Source organism: Apteryx rowi, unplaced genomic scaffold (assembly GCF_003343035.1).
Source record: "Apteryx rowi isolate R43461 unplaced genomic scaffold, aptRow1 scaffold_113, whole genome shotgun sequence".
Lineage (NCBI taxonomy): Eukaryota > Metazoa > Chordata > Aves > Apterygiformes > Apterygidae > Apteryx > Apteryx rowi.
Genome location: NW_020447342.1, coordinates 957,257 through 975,693, shown reverse-complemented (window position 1 = coordinate 975,693; position 18,437 = coordinate 957,257). Strand labels below are relative to the sequence as shown.

At 37.4% G+C, this 18,437-nt stretch overlaps 1 protein-coding gene across 4 annotated transcripts in view; it reads left to right on the top strand.

Moving 5' to 3' along the window:
- The window catches only part of KCMF1 (potassium channel modulatory factor 1), a 52,483-nt gene extending 35,429 nt beyond the window's left edge, over positions 1–17,054 (top strand). For 3 of the 4 annotated variants that reach the window (XM_026077912.1, XM_026077903.1, XM_026077895.1), the window contains 5 exons: positions 3,778–3,917; positions 9,861–9,962; positions 11,144–11,318; positions 14,064–14,346; positions 16,422–17,046. In XM_026077912.1, coding sequence (XP_025933697.1) covers positions 3,778–3,917; positions 9,861–9,962; positions 11,144–11,318; positions 14,064–14,346; positions 16,422–16,683 — 962 coding nt within the window. In that variant the 3' untranslated portion in view covers positions 16,684–17,046. Of the gene's footprint in view, positions 1–3,777; positions 3,918–9,860; positions 9,963–11,143; positions 11,319–14,063; positions 14,347–16,421 lie in introns of all 4 variants that reach the window. The other variant, XM_026077888.1, reaches the window with a different exon arrangement.
- Positions 17,055–18,437: the final 1,383 nt, after the last annotated feature.

Here is an 18,437-nt window from a genome sequence, read left to right as displayed (position 1 = left end):
AGAGCATGTAATAATTTTGAAGGATTTTTTTTTCTAGATAGTAGATACAACATTCAAGAATAATATCTAGTTCTATATGAAAATCTTTTGAAGGGTAATAAAGTGATATTCCCCTTCTTTTTCAGTTGGCTTGCTGCTTCAAGTTGTCGTCTTTTTATTTTATCCAAATCAGTATATAAGGTGCCAGATTTCCTGGAATGAGATTGCTCAGCTGGGTACGGTCCTCAGAGGGAAATTGACTTCATGTTGTTGCGTGTGTGCGTCCATGTTTGCAAAGATGGAGACTTGGTTTTACAACCAGTAAATAAGTATTTAATCATCACCATGAGGATCATACCAAAGCTTGAGGGAAATCAGTGGATCAGCTAAATACATTATCATTAACTTTCAGAGTGTGTGTGTGTATGTGAGACTGGCATTTTGCTGTTCCCACAGTTAGGGAGAATATTTTGCAGAATTTCTTGTTGAATTACTGAGTTTCAGAGAACAGTATAGTATTTGCATATACTGTTTTAGGCAGATTAAAAGTAGTTAAGCTTTGAGGTTTTTTAGCTATTGATTTCAGAAGTTTGGTTATCTCACTTATTTTGCTCCTGAAGCCTTTATATAGGTTTCAACTTTCTTAGAGTTTTAGGACAGTGAAAAAGTGAGAACTCAAGTTTACTGCATTTCCCCTGTGGAATGACACTGTAGAAGCAAGAATGCTTTTAAGCTTTTCCTTTTTGGTATATGCTGTAACAAATAGTGCAGTGAGCTTCTTTAATTAGAATTTGTACTCAAATAATGTTAAGGAGGATTCTTTCATCCATCGTCACTGAAGCATTTTGCATTGTATGCTTTAGGTACCTGTTATTTTGAATCTTTATCCTTTCAGTTGTATTTTTCTGAAAGAGTGGACATTCCACTTTGTGTATTGCTAATCCCTTCAGACTGTTTCAGTGACTTAGAACTTGTCCCTTGTGAGCATTGTTCTTGGTTTGCTCATTTGAAGCAATGGCATATTTAAATTATTTGTATTTGAGTATGCCTCGGCATATTGGCGATGTTCTACCCCCACTCAGGTTTTTGGCAACATGAAAATTGGAAACTGAATGTGAATCTTGGGGAAACTTTCAGAAGAGTACTCTGTGAAAAATGCATGAAAGTGGTGCTAGTTAGCAATTCATTCAAATATTTTGGAGTCCTCTGAATTATGTAATTCTTTTGTGTTATATCTGAAATGATCCCCTTAGTATTCCTCCTCATTGCTAGGCTCCACAGATAACACTTCTCACTTGAAACGGGTTGATTTTCATGTAACTTTTTATTCTATATCGTGTAAATAAAAGAAGCATGGAAGACTTGCAAACAAGAGTGGTCACCACATTGAAAATGTGTATGCTAAAACTTCAGGAAAGCTATTCAAGTTGAAAGGTAGTTAAGCATGTAAATAAATCTGATTCATCATGTAGGCTGCTACTGCTCACCGCCTTGACACAGGGGCTGTCTGAGTTCTGAAATGCTATTGGGGTAATCCTGCCTCAGCCCCAGCTCTTTTCTGGCCGCCTGCCAGAGTAATTGTAGCACTGACCTACCCATACATAAAAAACACAAACTAATTTTGAATGAGGGGTAAGTACCAAAGTTTTAAAAACTTTGATGTTGGGAATTTTATATTGTTCCTGTTGCATTTTTTGTCTTTTGACAATGCAGTAAACACTCTCAGGCTGATTGATACTTAGCTTCTAAACTTAATGAGCAGATTTAAGTTGTAAGATGTTTTATTCCTGCCTGGTAGCTTTGTTTTCTACAGTTGAGTAGAATATGTTTAAGTGGTGGCCAATGACCTTTCTCTCAGATGTGGGAAAGTAGATCTTCCTTAATAGACCTTCCTCTTCCAAGCCTCACTAATTCTTCCTGTGGTTTCTAGGGATCAGGTAAGGACAGATATTTTGAATTAAGACATATAGGTTCCCTCTAATCATAGTTCCAGGCTTCTGTTTGTTAGTGCTATGTAAATGACTTTCAGATTTTGGGAGGCATCTCTTCCGATGTACACTGATGCTGACTCTGTCTGCATAGTTCTCCATTTCACTCACATCTGAATTTGCAATTCTGTTCTCTGTATTGAAAAGTTACTATTCTACCTCAGTGTACAGAAGATTCAAGGAACCTCAAATGCTGCTTTGAAGAACTATGACTTAATTGACTGGGAACTTTTCCTGGGTAGTTTGGCATGTGGTACTCTCGTGTGTGTGTGTGTGTCTTAGAAATAAGAGTCTAGGTTCAGGATGGAACTTAAGTTTAGTGTGACAGATAATTTGATGGACTGGCTAAAATGCTCAGTTTGTCAGGCAGTATCTACTTGGGCGTTTTTTGCTGCCTCTGGAAAGGAAGTATCTTTCTCTCATCCTCCAGCATGGAGGTTTTCCCGAAGTAGTTTTCTGAATAAGGGGGGCAGGGACTTACTGAACACTTTTGTTCTGCAGTGTGTTGCATCTATGGAGCTGTATTGATCTGGTATCTTTAACTGCACTTACGATCATGATACTAATAAGCTGGAGTTTCCTGCATTGATCATGGAGTGTTAACACTCAAAACTTAGTTATTAGTAAAATATTGTATGCAAACTGTCTTGTTAAATATGCAGCATCTACAGCAACATCTTATTGGTGTGTTCATTCTGAGAATTAATTTCTTTAGCTTAAGCAATGTCTTTTGTATGGCTGCAGAAACAAAAGAAATGCTGTTCTGTTCTTCCTAGTCATCTATTGAAGACAGTTCAATAGCAGAAGATGCAATAAACCTTGAGAAGTTGCTACTTATACTTGCAGAAGGATGTTAGGTGGATATACATTAGATGGATATTGCCTTGTGGTGCAGAACATAAGTTCCTGTATTCATTGAAATTTGTCCAATTTTTAATTAGAACAGAATATTCAGAATTCTCTGTATATCTGTTATTTATCAGTAAGTCCTAGCAAAAAATGTCTGTGAAAGATTTTAAATTATTTGCTCAAGAAAACCTCATTTTTGTCTTGATTTGCAAATTAAAGCTTATTCATCTTTCCTGTAGAATACACAATCCCTGCAGAGAAAGAGAAAGAAAAGCATTATTTTCTTGCATAGTTTGTTAAATTTTCGTGATCAGTTTGGAGAACTGCTGAACTAGCAACTTAAAGGTGCCTACTTCATCAGTAGTATGAAAGTGTCTAAATTCAACAAGCCTAAATGTTGAAACTGGTGTGTAGCAGATTTCTGATTCCTTTTTCTTTATCAGTCTTCTACAATTTATCTTCAAGACTTTTCTAAAACTTCTTATTGTTAAACAGTGGTTCAGGTATGGCACAAATATTGTTCATATTGAGTCACTCAGTACTTCTAAATTACTGTTTTAAATCTAATTTTAAGAGTAGAGTGGAGAGTTCAGTTTTTGAAAGCTCTTTTAAGCCAGTCTAAATTACTATAGGTGACCTAGTATTAGGAATAATAAAACTGGCAGAAAAGTGGAGGTTTGGCAGCACCATCAACCTTTRCTGCTATTGAATATTAGAAAACTATGTTATGTTTGCTAATGAAAATGAAATTTGGTCTGTTTTTTGTCAGTTCAGTAATTGAACACTTTTTGAATATCAGAATATGCCTTTTATACAGAATTAAAATACCCATTTTAATCAAATACCAGATTAATTTTTCAGTGATTACGTTCACATGCATTCATACACACAGATTTTCATGGACAAAATAATTTGTTTTACTGCTAAAAAGTAATCTCTATCAAAACATTTTCTGTTCTAGATTTGTACTATGGTGGAGAAGCTTTCTCTGTAGAGCAACCACAGTCTTTTACTTGTCCTTATTGTGGAAAAATGGGTTATACGGAAACATCTCTTCAAGAACACGTTACTTCTGAACATGCAGAAACATCAACAGAAGTGGTAAGAAGCTTCAGAATTGGTTTTCGTTTGTGATGGTAGCATATGAAAAATAATCTTTCTTCTGGAAAACTAGTATTCCCCTTTGGTTTTCTGTTTTTCCTTGAAGCATATGTTCATTTAAATGCCTTGTGGGAAAACATGTACCTGCATTTGAAAGTGTCATCAGAATTTTTCTACATTTTAAAGATATCCTGATATAATGGAATTGCTTTTTTCTAGTATGGTTGCCATTTTGGTTACCCTGATAGTAAGGCTGCCATGTTTAGGAACTTATTTTCTCTAAGACAATATTTAGAATCTTTTCATGGTTATTCTGTTGTATTATATGTCTCCCTTTTGTCACAACCAATTGTGTAATTGCCAGACCAGTTCACAGTATCTTGTAAGACTCTAGCTATGCCAGTCTTCTGTAATTCGCAGAGAAAGGAAGGTATGTAACCAATTTAACTGTCTGTTTTTAAACAGCTTTTGTAATGGCCTAGGTGTATTTGTGAATCAGAAGTTGTTCTGTTGGAACTGTTGCTGTTAAGCCAAGGGTTTCTTTCCACCTCTCCCCATTAGGACAGTTGATAGAATTAAAAATACTTTTCCATAAGTATTTCTGTTGATTTTTTTTTTATCTGAGATTTTAGTTCCTGTTATTCTGTTTGTCTCTGGGAGCAGGAGAAACCAGTTTAGCAAAAAATAACTTCTTTGGATAATCATGTCATGTAAATTCCTGATTCTAAAGCATTATCACAATATTTTTCTTTTCTGGGAAAGGCTTTTCAATTATTAAAAAAAAAAAAACCCTACTCATGGGTGCTCTTGAAATTCAAATCTATGTATAAGAGTTTTAATATATATTTTTTTTTAACAAAGATAGGGCTAACATGGGTTCTCTCTCCTCCCCAAGTAAATAAAAATTACTAAATCCTGTTGAAAAAACTTAGACAGTGTTGGTTCATTCCCTTATGCAAAAATAGCACTATAAATTAAATTGATCTATGGAGTGGCATTTGCTCTTTCCTTTCACCTCACCACTTGCTTGATTTTTCTATTGATGTCCATTATCAGTTAATGGTCATCATAGTTTTCATTTGTACAACATATACCATATTGGAAAAAGTGGTTGGTTCTGCTTTTTATTAAGTGTCTTGATCATCTAGATGCAATTGCTGCTTGTGCCAAAAGATGTTACAGGTATGAAATTCTTCCTAAGTGCAAGACAGGTTATCTGCTATGTTTAAAAAAAAAAAAAAAAAAAGTCTGGGTGTGTTCAGGAACAATTTGCAGTTCAGTTTTGATGCTATTAAAGGCTTGTTCTCAGCCTTTGTTGCAACTCTAAGCTAAATGCTGGTGGTGCTTGAATGTTCAAGCTGTTGTTGTTTTAGAAGAGTCTGTAGGTCTTGTTTTTGGGTTACCTTATGTCTTATATTTATTTTTAAAGCCGGTTGCATTAATTCAGCAGCAGTCCTAAGTTCTCAACCAAGAGGCTGAGGTGTCTTTCCAGCAGCAGAGGATGGATCTGTGCTTGTGTATGGATGCTGATAACCCTGGAAGAATATGTAATTATAGAAGGACCTCCAGGGCGCTCTTGTCTAGTTATAATCATTCGACATTTTTTAGGTTCCTAGAAAAATGTGAATGCTTTAAGCAAATTACTCATTATTAATGCATTGTAAAGAAATGACTATTCTGATCTTTCCTAACAACATAGGAAAGCAAACTGTTTCAGTTCATGTCAGCTGCACTGCAGGACCATAACTCATGTTAGTGACACACTACAAGTTCTGTCGTCTTGTGTTGTTCTCTAACTTTGCAAGTTTTAAACATAGCGTTAGCCATTGAAAGTTCCGCGTCTGGCTGACTTTCTGTGGTGGCTTGGTATTGTAATTCTGATTTGCACCACTTGATGTCAGTGATATGTTCCAGGCACAGAACATTAAGATTCTAGGTTATTAAATTTGACATGTTCTTGTTTGTGCTGTGAGTTCCAGAATTCAGTTCCTAAAGCCTAGTCTTGTGATTTCAGACATCTGCTACTCCACTGATTTGAGTTGTGTGTGTGAAAGCAAGTCTTTACTGTTCAGTTGTGGGTCAGTCTGCAATATTATTATACTACATCTTTGTTCCAAACTCRTGATAAAAGGACAATATTTTAATCCTTGAATATGATTGTATGTGTTTGTGCTAAGTGTTAAATCTAATTTTTGTGTTAAGCGTTTAGCGTGACTATACATAGAGCTGGGCAGTGGAGTTTTACTATAGCTAGTAAAAGACTATATAATGTTACTGAAGAATCCATATTTTCCTCTAAACCTTTGTGGCTCTAGGCTTTCAAGCACTTATTCCTGTTTAGATACTGACATTTAGTCCTTACAGTGGCTCTAGATATTTAAAGATGTTCTTATTTGATAGCTTTAAACCAGGCTTGCAGGGATGGAATTATTTTTATTTTGGTGGTGGTCGCTTTTTTCTCTTTTTTTTTTTTTTTTTTTTTTAACAGTAAATCACTGTTGTTCAACAGGGGGAGAAAAAAGTCCTCTTCAGATACTTTTAATACTTTTAGCAAGCCAGGATTGAATTATGCCATTTTTGTATTCAGTGGCACAGGTTAGAAGGTGAGACTGCCAATTTTCTTGGRTGTTTGGTATTATTACATATATAGCAATGTTCAATATTTGTAGACAGGCAGTTTAATATTACCTTAAAGGTAATTGCTTTAATTGTGGGTACTTYAATCAAAAAGTTATGGTGGTATCTATGGAAGCAGTCATAAATATCATGATTATTTAAAGTCTTCAATATTACCCACTCTAAAAAATAAAAAAATCATATGATTTAGATGAGAGCTAAAACCTCAGTAATTATCAGCCTTTCTTCTCCAACAAATGGCCAATGGTAGTAGTCAGTATTACAGGGCAAGTGCAGAAGAGTCTGGCTGTCATTATGATGATTGTTATTGTTGCTGTTGAATTTCAATAAAGTGGACTAATCAGTGGAAAAAAATGCAGCAGTCAAGTAGAAGTCTGCTAGCATTGCAAATCCAAAAATACTAGGAAACTTCCTCAAATGTCATGTCTGATTCATGTTTCAGAATAAAGACACAAATTTTCTGCTCTTGCATTGCATTTAGCAGATTTCTCTCATGTTCAGCAAGGCAGTAACTAGACTCCCCTGCTTGAGCTGTAAGGACCAGCTTGTTGACATGTTGTGAAAAGTTGATGAGAACTTCTCTTGCAGTAATAAAATAGAGGAGGCAAAGTAAATGGTTCCTGTTYCATTCTTGAATGTTACAGTAATTCCTGTTAAGTGCAAGTGACAGGCTTTCTGTAAGCTCAAAATAATTACATACCTTGTATATAAGTAGGGAGGTAATGGTAATATGAGAGTGCTTCTGGAAACAGGCAGGTACTCTGTCAGAGTTGGAGCCTAATCGACCGAGAACTTTGAATGAAATACGAATGAGGATTGCAAAATAATATGACTTGTTAACACAAAAAAAGGTAACTTCCAGGAGAAACTTCTTGATGCTGTTTTCCTCTAGCCTGTACTACTTGTTCAGGCACATTATACTAACAGTGATTATGTTAGCTGCATCACGCTTGATCAGTGATGCTGCAGTCTTTGTAATGACGGGTAGGCATTTTGTCAACACTAATGTTTCACTAAATTCTTGTTTGCCTTTAACAATGCTCTATGAACTTTTCCTAATGAAAAAGCTCTTGAATTCTGTGCATGCTAGAAAATCAGGGTTAGGAGCCTAATTTTCTCCTTACTTTCCTTTTCATTTTTTTCTAGATGATATTTTTCTAAGGACTGTCTCTCCTCTTTTCAGGGAAATATGGGCTGTTCATAATTCCATTGTTCTGTTAAATTGGGTAGAAGGTTCTTTTGTTTCATTACTTTCCAAAACACATTGTTCTTTTCATGATGTGGTTCTGCTTGCTCAGTGAAAAAAGGGGAGGGGGACTTTCTTGCTTGAAAATTAAGCTGCTTGAAAGTAAGACTCTGGACTCTGTATTCRTCTATCGTATATACATACATTCCTATCTCCCTACTGAATAGCTGTATGATATATTGGCATAATTGAATATTTATTACATTTGGATTGCTGGGGAAGGTGGTTGTTACTGTCTTCTTGGGAAGAAGAGAGAGCAGTTCTTTTTTTCCCCTGTTAATAATGGTGCAGTGGTTTTGAGGTGAGAATTTCTTCWGGAGATAATTTGTTTGATAGGTTGCCCAAAAGCAGCTCTTAAAATTGAAATTTTCATAGCAGAAAAATACATTTCAAAATCATGGATTAAAATCAGTGTTCTTCATGTTGCATTTCATCTGTTTTTATTCTTGATTTTGCTCTAAAATTGCATGGTTTTATCAGGTAAATGTGCCATAGTAGTTATAAAAGGTAATCTGCAAAGGTGAAAATACTGTCCTTAGTCCTGCTTGCATATCGCAAAGGGTTTTTTAAAAGTTACTTTGGGAGGGAGCTTTTAGTTTTGGAGTGGGAGGAAAGGGTCATATGCCTTTTTTTGTCTCATGAAATTCTGGTCTACCTTAAACACTCAGGTTCTGTTTGCGTGAGGCTTTTCTCTGGCATTTGAAATTGGTAACTGCAGTCGACTCACTGCATTACTGGTAGCTATGTCCTCCCTCATGCCGTAATAAAATATCTTTGCTCTACAGTGTCTGCTCGTATTGCTTCTGTAGGGATGGGAAGTCTGGGAAGAGTAGTTCAGTGAAGAGAAATGCTGAGCATTGAAAATAAAGGGGCAAGGATTGTAGCAAGAAGCTTTTAAAAGGCCTTTCTGCTCGGAGTTGATTCCTAAAATTAAACTGGCACTAAAGATGTAGCAGCACTCTAAAAGTCAGATGAGATTTTGCAATAAATGTATTCAAAGACATTCTCCTTCTCACCTCCAAAAGAGTAAGACAGATGTGTGTGCTATTACATACGTGTCCTTAATACCCAAAGTCATTTGAGGGCTCCTGTGAACAACTTGAGTGTATGCATGAAGAGCACCAGGGGCCAGAGCTTTGCATTGCAGGCAGGGCTGCTCCACAAAGACGAGACCACTTGAATATAAGAAAAAAAGAGAAAACTGTATAGATGGCAGTTGTATTTAACTGTCCATGTGCTGTTAATAATGAGCACTTAATATTTGCAAGGAAAAAAAAAATTTATATGGAATGGATTTTTTCTTCTTTTTGATCTGTGATCTCTAAAACTTCAAAATCAGCCTGCAAAACTATTAAAACAAAAACAAAAAAACCCCAGCTTGTCAAGCAGGTATGCAAAGTCGTTCAGAAAAAATAAGAGATAAATGACAGTTGTAATGGCGCTGGTCTGCTTTGCTTAGTTAATGTGTGTTTTGACTTTAAAAAAAAAAACAAAAAACAAGAAACATATGTGCCTTCTCCCAAAATACTGTTGGGTAGGGATGAGGAGATCAACCCTTCTCTGCCAAACCTGTAATTAGATGCTACCTGGATGGATGGCCTCAGTTTGATATTCATGTTTGGCCTCATTCTGCTTCCCACAGTTCCTCTGCTAGTATAAATGAGAAATTATTTATGGATTTGAAGAGCAATGACTAAAGTCAGTAATGTCACAGGAAGGTGCAAGCGGGCACGTAGTAATCCTGCATAATCACACCCTACTGTCTATGCCACAGTTGGTGTACAAAGACTAATTTTCAAGACATTGCACATTGGATTTAAAAATTCTACTTCTGGTTTTCATAGTATCACTGAAATCATAGAGGAAAAGATGTTGAAATTAACACCTGCACTTGAGCACATTTACTGTTTTTAATATGGGGCTGTAGGTATATTTGTGGATACCTGTAATGTGATTTTTAAAGCATAAGAATCAGTGTCACGTGCTTGACTCGGTGATGTGTGTTCTGTGTTTTGTGTAAAGTTGATAAAGTTGTTTTTTATCTTACTTTGTCATTTCAGATTTGTCCAATATGTGCAGCATTACCTGGAGGGGATCCTAATCATGTCACAGATGACTTTGCAGCTCATCTTACACTGGAACACAGAGCTCCTAGAGATTTAATATCCTTTCCTAAGTTGAGCAAAAGAGACTAGCCTGATCGATCCAATAACTGTAACTGCTTGTTTTGATTTTATAGTCAAGTGTTCRCATGTCTGGTTCTCCTGGGACTTAGTTGCTGGAGATCTGTATATCAACTAGCAAATTAACCTTTTAATTTTAAATAATATCATACTGTGAGTAGACTGTAGGTATACTTGACAGTGTTGTTTTCTCTGATAGCAAAAACATTTAAAGAAGTTTGACATCCATCTTTTTGCTACCTGTGCTACAGTTTATCTTTCCTGGTCATTAGTTCTGATGCTATTTTGTGTATCTGAAAGCAGCAATCCTGATTCAGTAGTATGTTGTAAGTGTTTATATGACCAGAAGTRGATGATTTGAGGATGATTTGTTTTGAGAAATGATTTTAAATTTCTTGTTTAAAGCCTAATTGTGCTTTATCTAAGAAAAGTTACATCACTACCACAGGTAGCCACATACTGAAGGTCAAACTGTGAGTCTTCAACGTTGGCCTAACAGCTTGAGTAGAGTCAGCTCTGTAGGCCAGGACGAGCACTTAGTTGTCACAAATGGCTGCACATATTTGTTGTTATGATTGCTGTGCTTTCTTTGCAAGGTATRTCCTTTCCCTAGAGACTGTGGACAGCTCGTTAAGGCCCAGTTTCTTTCTGTAATAGGAAAACATTTTAAATTTGTTTAAAGGTGGCTTTTTAGCCTCAGTCATACAGATAGTTCTAGCTTGGCTATACTCAGCATATCTGTGCGTAACAAGTTATGGCTTACAAAGCCTTTTCTTACTCCAGCATAGCATTCTTTCTTTTGTGTGGGTGGAAATAACATCCCTATATCTCAGTAATAAACTTGGCTGAACATGCATTGTCAGAGTTTTCTAACTGGTAGAAAACTTCTAGAAAGTAAGAAATCCATCTTGATATTTCTTAGACATAGTAAAAAGCTGGAGAAAGATGAGAAGTTTGGTGTACACAGCGCTGGGGGTCATGAGTTAGATCTGTAAGTCTGACTGGCAGCTRTAGCTGCAGTGCGCTTCAGCTTCACTTTAAAAGTTGAATCACTTTCCTGAGTGAAAGAATAGTGTGCCCCTAAGTATTTCTCATAGCAAGTGCTCTTGCCATTTAATACCCAGCACCAAACATTTCTGTTTTCTTAACTTCGTGGTTACGATGAATCCAGTGGCGTTCGGCATGTACGTAGAATGTTCCACCCAGGCCGGGGTTTGGGAGGCCCCCGCGCACGTAGATCAAACATGCACTTTACTAGCAGTTCCACTGGCGGGCTTTCATCTTCTCAGAGTTCATATTCTCCAAGCAATAGAGAAGCCATGGATCCTATAGCTGGTAAGAGCTGAAGCCACAGATTTTTACCCCAGCATCTTTCTTGTATAGACTTTTAGATGTAAAATTTGAGATAACAGTTGCCCTGCTTTTCTGTGTTCTGAAACTGCATTTACAAGGTGCTCCACAGTGCAAGTGTAACTGATGGGTGGTTACTGATGGACAGTGTGCTTCACTGGATTGTCCACAGGGGTTGTGCCTTGAACTGCTGAGCCTGAAGTCTCTACCCCCTTAGCTTGTGCTTTTTGTTCTAGCAAATATAAGGCTTATTCCCAAGGCTAATCTGTCCACAGATAGTACGTGTTTTTACACGTAATTGTTTCTAACTTCCATGACATGCATTGGTACGACTCATTTTAATTTGCCATGTATGAAGGTGTTTATGGAGGAGATTATGAATTTCAGTTTCTTTTAGCACGATTTCACAAAGCATGAACTCTAAAGAGTTCATGAAAATGAAATTAGCTGAATTTGAGTATTATAAATGAACATGTAAAAGATGTTCGGTTTACATTCAGAATGCAGTTTTAATGSCAGACTTGCTCGTTTCAGAGGTTTTTCGAATTTGCTTTTAAATGTATTGTTACAAGCATTTGCAGCATATTGTGGTCAAGTTTAGGAAAGCTGTGACGGGAAGAAGGGAGTCTCATTTTCAACTGCAGACAGTCACAAAGATGTGCTCTTAGGGTTTCCAGGTATAATTTGTTTAGTACTTGTTTAGCTTTGATATGAAAATAACTTTTTACAGAGGAAAAAAAAAAAGAGAGAAAGAAGACGATTCTAAAGACAAAAGTTCTCCTGATGGAAAATCTTAACGTTTTTATTGTGTTGTTTTTCACCATGCCAGTGTAAATACCAGGGAAACTTCAGAACTTCCTGTTCTCCACCTTTTGCTTCAGATGCTGAGAAGACATAAATGCTAAAACTGGAGCGTCGTTTTGTTAGGGTTTGACTTCTTGAGAGGCAGCCAGCCCGCCCGCTTAACAGGGCTTTGTCCCTAACGGGAACTGCGACTCCACTGCCCTCCTCAGTCGCGGTGCCCTCGCCTTTTCTTTGCTGGCTCTGGTGTTCTGCTGGACCTCGGTGACCTGATTTAACTCATTAAATTAGCTGTGGAAACTATCGCAACAAGAGGAGAAAATAAATGAGTTAAATGAGGTCACAGGAGGGTCTGAAAAGTAGTCGAGTTTTTTCAAGAAGGGAGGGTGTTTGCATAGCCTGGAGCGCCAGGCCTCTTTCTGTTGCAACAGCTGCTAGGTCAGCGCAGTCAAATGCAAAGTGACTGCCCCGGGTTGTTTTCAGCCTCGCAAGGCCTTCCCATTTAGGGGCATTAAATATGTGATAAAATGACGCTCTTTTGAATCTTTTCTAGGGTGGTGGAAGTTGCATTTAGCCTTCTGCTCAGTTTGGGTGTCCGTATCATACCAAGCCTCTGTCTCAAGCTCACAGCTGCTTCCAGAATATAGTTTAGCTGTACTCAAAGCTTTAACTTCCAGTGAGAATAAATACAGCTACATCTTGTCCGGCAGTTTTATATATCTTTCCTTTAACTGGAATGATAAATCTTGAAGACCACCTGAAGTTGCAATTTTTATTTAAAATAAGTAATTTTTGTAGCATCTGTTACATTTTTACATTTTTCTCCCTGTGGTGTTTTCCAGTAATTAAAATGAAATATAAATTTATTTAATCTTGATATGGTTATCTCTGCTGATAAAAGTGACCATCTAGAAGTTCCCGACACAAAATTACTGCACTTTATTCCCATAATTATTTAAATATTATAATAATTATTTCCCATAATTATTTAAAAGGATTGTATTTTGTTAGATCAAGATAATTTTCTGTCTATTTTACTGTAATAGCTTTGTAAGTAGAGGGGAGGGGACAGGAACAACATCACCCCCTAATTCCTCAGTCCTCCTTGAATCAAAGAAGTGCCTAYGCACAACTTTGGGGTGTAGAAGAGACTAAATTACTGTTTAGTAATTTACTGCTAGTATGTATTTTGAAAAATTTTTTGAGTACAAAACTTGCCATAAACATTCYATATCTCTGAGGTGGAAGACTTAAGGCCAGAATTTTTTTAATGGCTAGGCCTTCTCTGTGCTTCTGGCATAAGTAGAAATTTTAATAATAAAAATGTTTTGTAACAAGAGCTTCAGTGTCAGGCAATACTTGAAAATGTTTTCTTAACTGAAGGAAGAAAGGATTCAGTCAAGATAACTCGAATAACTGAATTAAAAGAAAAATTTTTTTGATTAACTGAATATTTCTCTTCTCTRCAGCACAGCTTCCCTCCAGAATATTGGGAAGGTGAAGCCTCTGTATTGGAGGCATATTTGTTGAGAGGAAAATAAAATCCCTAACCAAAGCCTAACTGAACTGGTTTCTTAGTCAACTGCTGTTTTGACTTGAAGTAACATTTTAGGGAATCACTGCAAAGGACATGACTTACAGGGCGTTCCTTATAGATTGGCTCTCTTACTATTTAGAAGGCTTTAAACTTTGATTTCTTATTTGGAGTGAACCTGTGCATAAATGAGTCTTAATCTTCCTTACGCTGTGAGAGACAGAATGAACTTGGTCTTTTTGCCCAAGAGCTTCATGGACTCTGCAACATTATTTGTCTTTGATTTCACTGATGAAAAGCAGTAACTGATGCTCTGAAGTTCAGGATGTATTTGTTCTATTGTGTAATGCTCATTTAAGATATTTCACCTCAGAAAATTTTCTCTTCTCCGGCAGAGCTTTTATCTCAGTTATCAGGCGTGAGGCGTTCTGCAGGAGGACAGCTCAATTCCTCTGGCCCTTCTGCCTCTCAGTTACAGCAGCTGCAGATGCAACTGCAGTTGGAGCGACAACATGCACAGGCAGCAAGACAACAACTGGAGACTGCACGCAATGCAACTAGACGCACCAACACGAGCAGTGTCACCACCACTATTACACAATCTACAACAACAACCAACACATCTAACACAGAAAACAGTCAGCAGACTATCCAGAATTCCCAGTTTCTTCTTACAAGGTAACTTGTTCTGTGGATTTGCTTTTATTTCTCTCTTACCATTTCTGTTTTCCTCAGTCCTGATAGAGAGTTCATTTGAACTGTCATGTGTTTACCCTAGTAAACTGAAGCAGGGTCCTTAATTGTGATTAAGTGTGTCCCAGGATTAATAGGCTAATACATCATCAGAATATATTGATGTTAACATCAGTAGCAGCCCCAGAATGTGTAACCCATAAATTGAAATCTAAAGGAAGACTGCTTCACTCTTTGAATTAATGTGGCACCACTAAAAGCAATAAGCTTCATACACTGAAGCGTTCTTAAACCTGTTTACTCCATCAAATGTGCTTAAAGATGTGGTGGTAGCCTGCTTTATTACGATATTCAAAATATCAGAGTAAATGTCACATCTTTTGTGGATTGTATTCATAAGTAGTGTGATGTTTGGGAGCTTTCCAGTTGTTTTTGTATACAGTTAGGTGTTTCTATATAAAATCATAAAATGTTCACCGGTTTCCTCACACTGTCAGGAGGAAATCCAAAATTTAATATCCAAGAGTAGCAGTTCATAGCTGGCCTGAAGGAAATTCTTTTGCTTCCAGAAAGCCAACTTGAAGAGTTGGCTGCAGGAATATCCAGTGGTGTTCTAGTGTATGCAAAATGAGAGGCAGTTGCACAAGCACACTATGTATTTTTTTTGCATGTTTAGGAATGTGTTTAGAGGTTTAGACCTGAATGTGAGTTAGCTGTTTTCTGCAGACCCTGAAAAGGAAGTTAGTCTTACAATTTGAGTTTTGGCTATATAAACTGCTTCTGGCTCCAGGCAAGGGACTTCTGCCAAATCCCTGATCAAGTCTGGAGTTAACATATACCGTGCTCTTGTTTGCATTTGTAACATCTCCTTTTCAACCCTACTATGTGTCTGCTCCTAGGCAATGGGTAAATATTATTTTCTGTGTCTCTATTTCAAAAGGAATTAAAGGGGTATTACTTAACTAAACTGTGCTCATTTCCCCTTCTACTTCCAACAAAACAAGGGCATTTACAGTAATGTAAATTTGTAAATTTGAGCCATAATGTGGAATGAGAACGCAGTATTGTTTAATAGGAAATTAATCTTTAGTAAAAGCTGAAGGTTGAATAGGCATTTATATATTAAATATTTTAGAGAATGAATAACAAAGCAAATAAAGAATGCCATTAATAAACAGTGTACATGGCTGCTGTAGAAACTATATTTAGATCACAGGTTTGTTTTATAGAGGAGTCACCACTCTGTCACTCCGGTTCTTTTATCAGGTTCAGAGTATTGACCTTCTGAAACCAAAAGGTTTCCTGCATGCCCCTTCCCCCCTGCCCCAAACAGGTCTTGTTTTTCTATTTGATGCTGAGGAAGAGCAGAGTGATTTTAGCAGTTCCTATATCAAGAAACTTGGATTTGGCTCAACCTTTTGATGTCATACAATTTTTTTTAATCTAAATTCAAAATAATACTATGTGACATCTCCCATTCAGAAACTTATTTTTGAGAAATTTAATAGAAGTATCTGGAAATGTCACRCAGTTGCTGTCTTTTAGCGGTAGGACAGAGTAGGAGCGAGCAACTTCTTTGCTTATCRGTGTAGGCACTATTCCCTAAGAGAAGTGGCAGTGTGAGTGGTGTACTGTGCTTTGGGGATCTGTAGGCATTACGCCTGTAGGAACGCATTTTGTGCTGTGTGTGAATTTAGGAGTTGACCTGGAGAAAAAACAGGCACCTAATGGGTGTCCAGGGAATGCCGGTACCCCCCCTGAAAGACTTCTCTGAATAGCAGGAAACTTCATGAATAGCTTTGTGTTTTCCTTCGGCCTTGGATCCGCTTATGTGAAGGCTGTTGTAGCGACCGGAGCAGGAGGTGTTAAACATGCGCTTGTTGCGTTGGGGTGTCAGCTGTTGTCCAACGTGGGCACGTCCGAGGACGAGCAGCAGTATCCAGGCAGTTCCTGGAGGAATGGCTTGCCAGGGCCTTTCAGTCAGCCCGTGCCCGTGGTGCCATCAGCGAGCTGGGCTTTCACCAACTGCCTGTCTTGTCTCTTTCCTCGCTGCTGTGCAGGTTGAATGATCCTAAGATGTCGGAAGCAGAGCGTCAGTCAATGGAAAGCGAGCGGGCAGACTGCAGCCTCTTTGTTCAAGAGCTTCTACTGTCCACTTTGATGCGGGAAGAAAGTTCCTCCTCAGATGAGGATGAGCGGGGGGAGATTGCCGATTTTGGTGCTATGGGCTGTGTAGATATTATGCCTCTAGATGTTGCTTTAGAAAACCTAAATTTAAAAGAGAGTAATAAAGGAAACGAGCCTCCTCCACCTCCTCTTTGATGACATCCCACTTCGCAGACAATGTCCTCTGTGCTGTATTTGCCAATGAAAGTGGACAACAACTATCTTGGGTTTGTTTTGGTGATTGTAATTTCAGGTCTGTCACTCTTGTTACATTGTGTACATTCAAAAGAAAGAGAGAAAAGATATATATGATAATCATTTCCACTTAACTAATTTTTACTTCTAGCAGGTAAATGTAGGTTGCAGTGCAGAGCAGAAAGCTCTGTGTCCTGTACCTTGACATGCAAAAGGCTCTCCTAATACTCCACATTCAAACTGAAGAGGAAAAAATGAAAAATCTCTAATGAAGCTGCTGTGTGTATTTATGAATATTAATGAATAAAAACTGCTTGGATGGTTTACCTTAACTACTGCATGACGTTTTTTGCAGCGTGCATGAGTTTTAGTGACCTTGTCATTTAAAAATTAAATACAAGGAGTAAAACTATAAAACCCAAAGCTTTCCCATTATTCAAAGGTTACATGACAAAAAGGTTAGTGCTCACTAGCAGTTTGTGGCCACGAAGTAGCTTTTGAATAATATGTGACTGAATGACCTCTTTATGTGCTGTTCCCGCACATAATGGAAACTCTGCAGTGGGATATATTGTCGCTACCCGGGTGTGGCGTTTTGCTGTGTGTGACCATTATGTTGCCCTGTTAGTCATCACATCCATGTGGAGTTGACCTTCATTTTACGCATCTGTAGGAGACACAACAGTAAGGCCACTGCTGGAATCTACTGCGAAGGGCTTTTGTGTGCCCTAAAATCAAATGTTGTTCACTTTTGTTTAAAGTTTTCCTTTTTGTGGTTGTTAAAATTTTTTAATTGTTAACATGTTTTATTCAGGTGTAGATGATTCATATATTCACTGTGTTTAAAAAAAAAAAAAAGTTAACCTGGATTATGTTGTCTTAGTTTAAAAAAAACCTTCACAGTCTCGATCATATTTTGAGTTATTTATGTATTTGCTTCATAGTTTGCAGAGACCTATCAGTATCAGGAGAGCTTGAGGATTTGGCTTCCCAGATTGTCAATATGTTACAATTGAATTCTTAATGCTAACTTTAGCACCTTTTATTTATTGTCTCTTTTTTGTTGTTGTTCTGGCATAAAAAAGTGAAAAACCCTTTTAGTTGAATCATGACACCTACACGCCTATACTGTTAATCCTACCTGTTTAACAAAAAAAGAAAAGTGTTTTTGTGCATCAGCTTTCAGAATAGCCCCAAGGCAAGGACAGAAGGGGTTTGTGGGTTTTGGGTTTTTTTCATTTTTCTGTTTGTTGGGGGTTTGATTTTTGGGGGGGCTTTTTCTGTTTTTTGGAATGTAAAGTTAGATTATAAAAACAAAAGTGCACACAGCTTCTGGTGAAATCTAAAGTAGGCTTATACCATAATGGTGTCTTTACAAGTCTTTCTCACCTCACCCTCCTCTCTTTCTCTGTGTTCTTCCATCTCTGCAGCATTGCAAGCATTTTAGAATAAAATTACAGACTTGAACACCAGATGGTGTTCTCAACAGAACTGTGACGTGTATGCTAATCCAAAATAATAGCAGCAAAAGAAATCAACCCGTAGACTGAAGTTTAAGTTCCCTTTTTTTTTTTTTATTTTAAATCCTCAAATTCCGGTTGTTTCCACGTTGAACAGTACTAGCTTTGTTTTCTTTTAGTCTCTGCAACAGAAAATGTTTCAAGGGAAATTTTGCGCCAGGCCTCTGGTTATACTAAGAGTTACCCCCAGTAGGG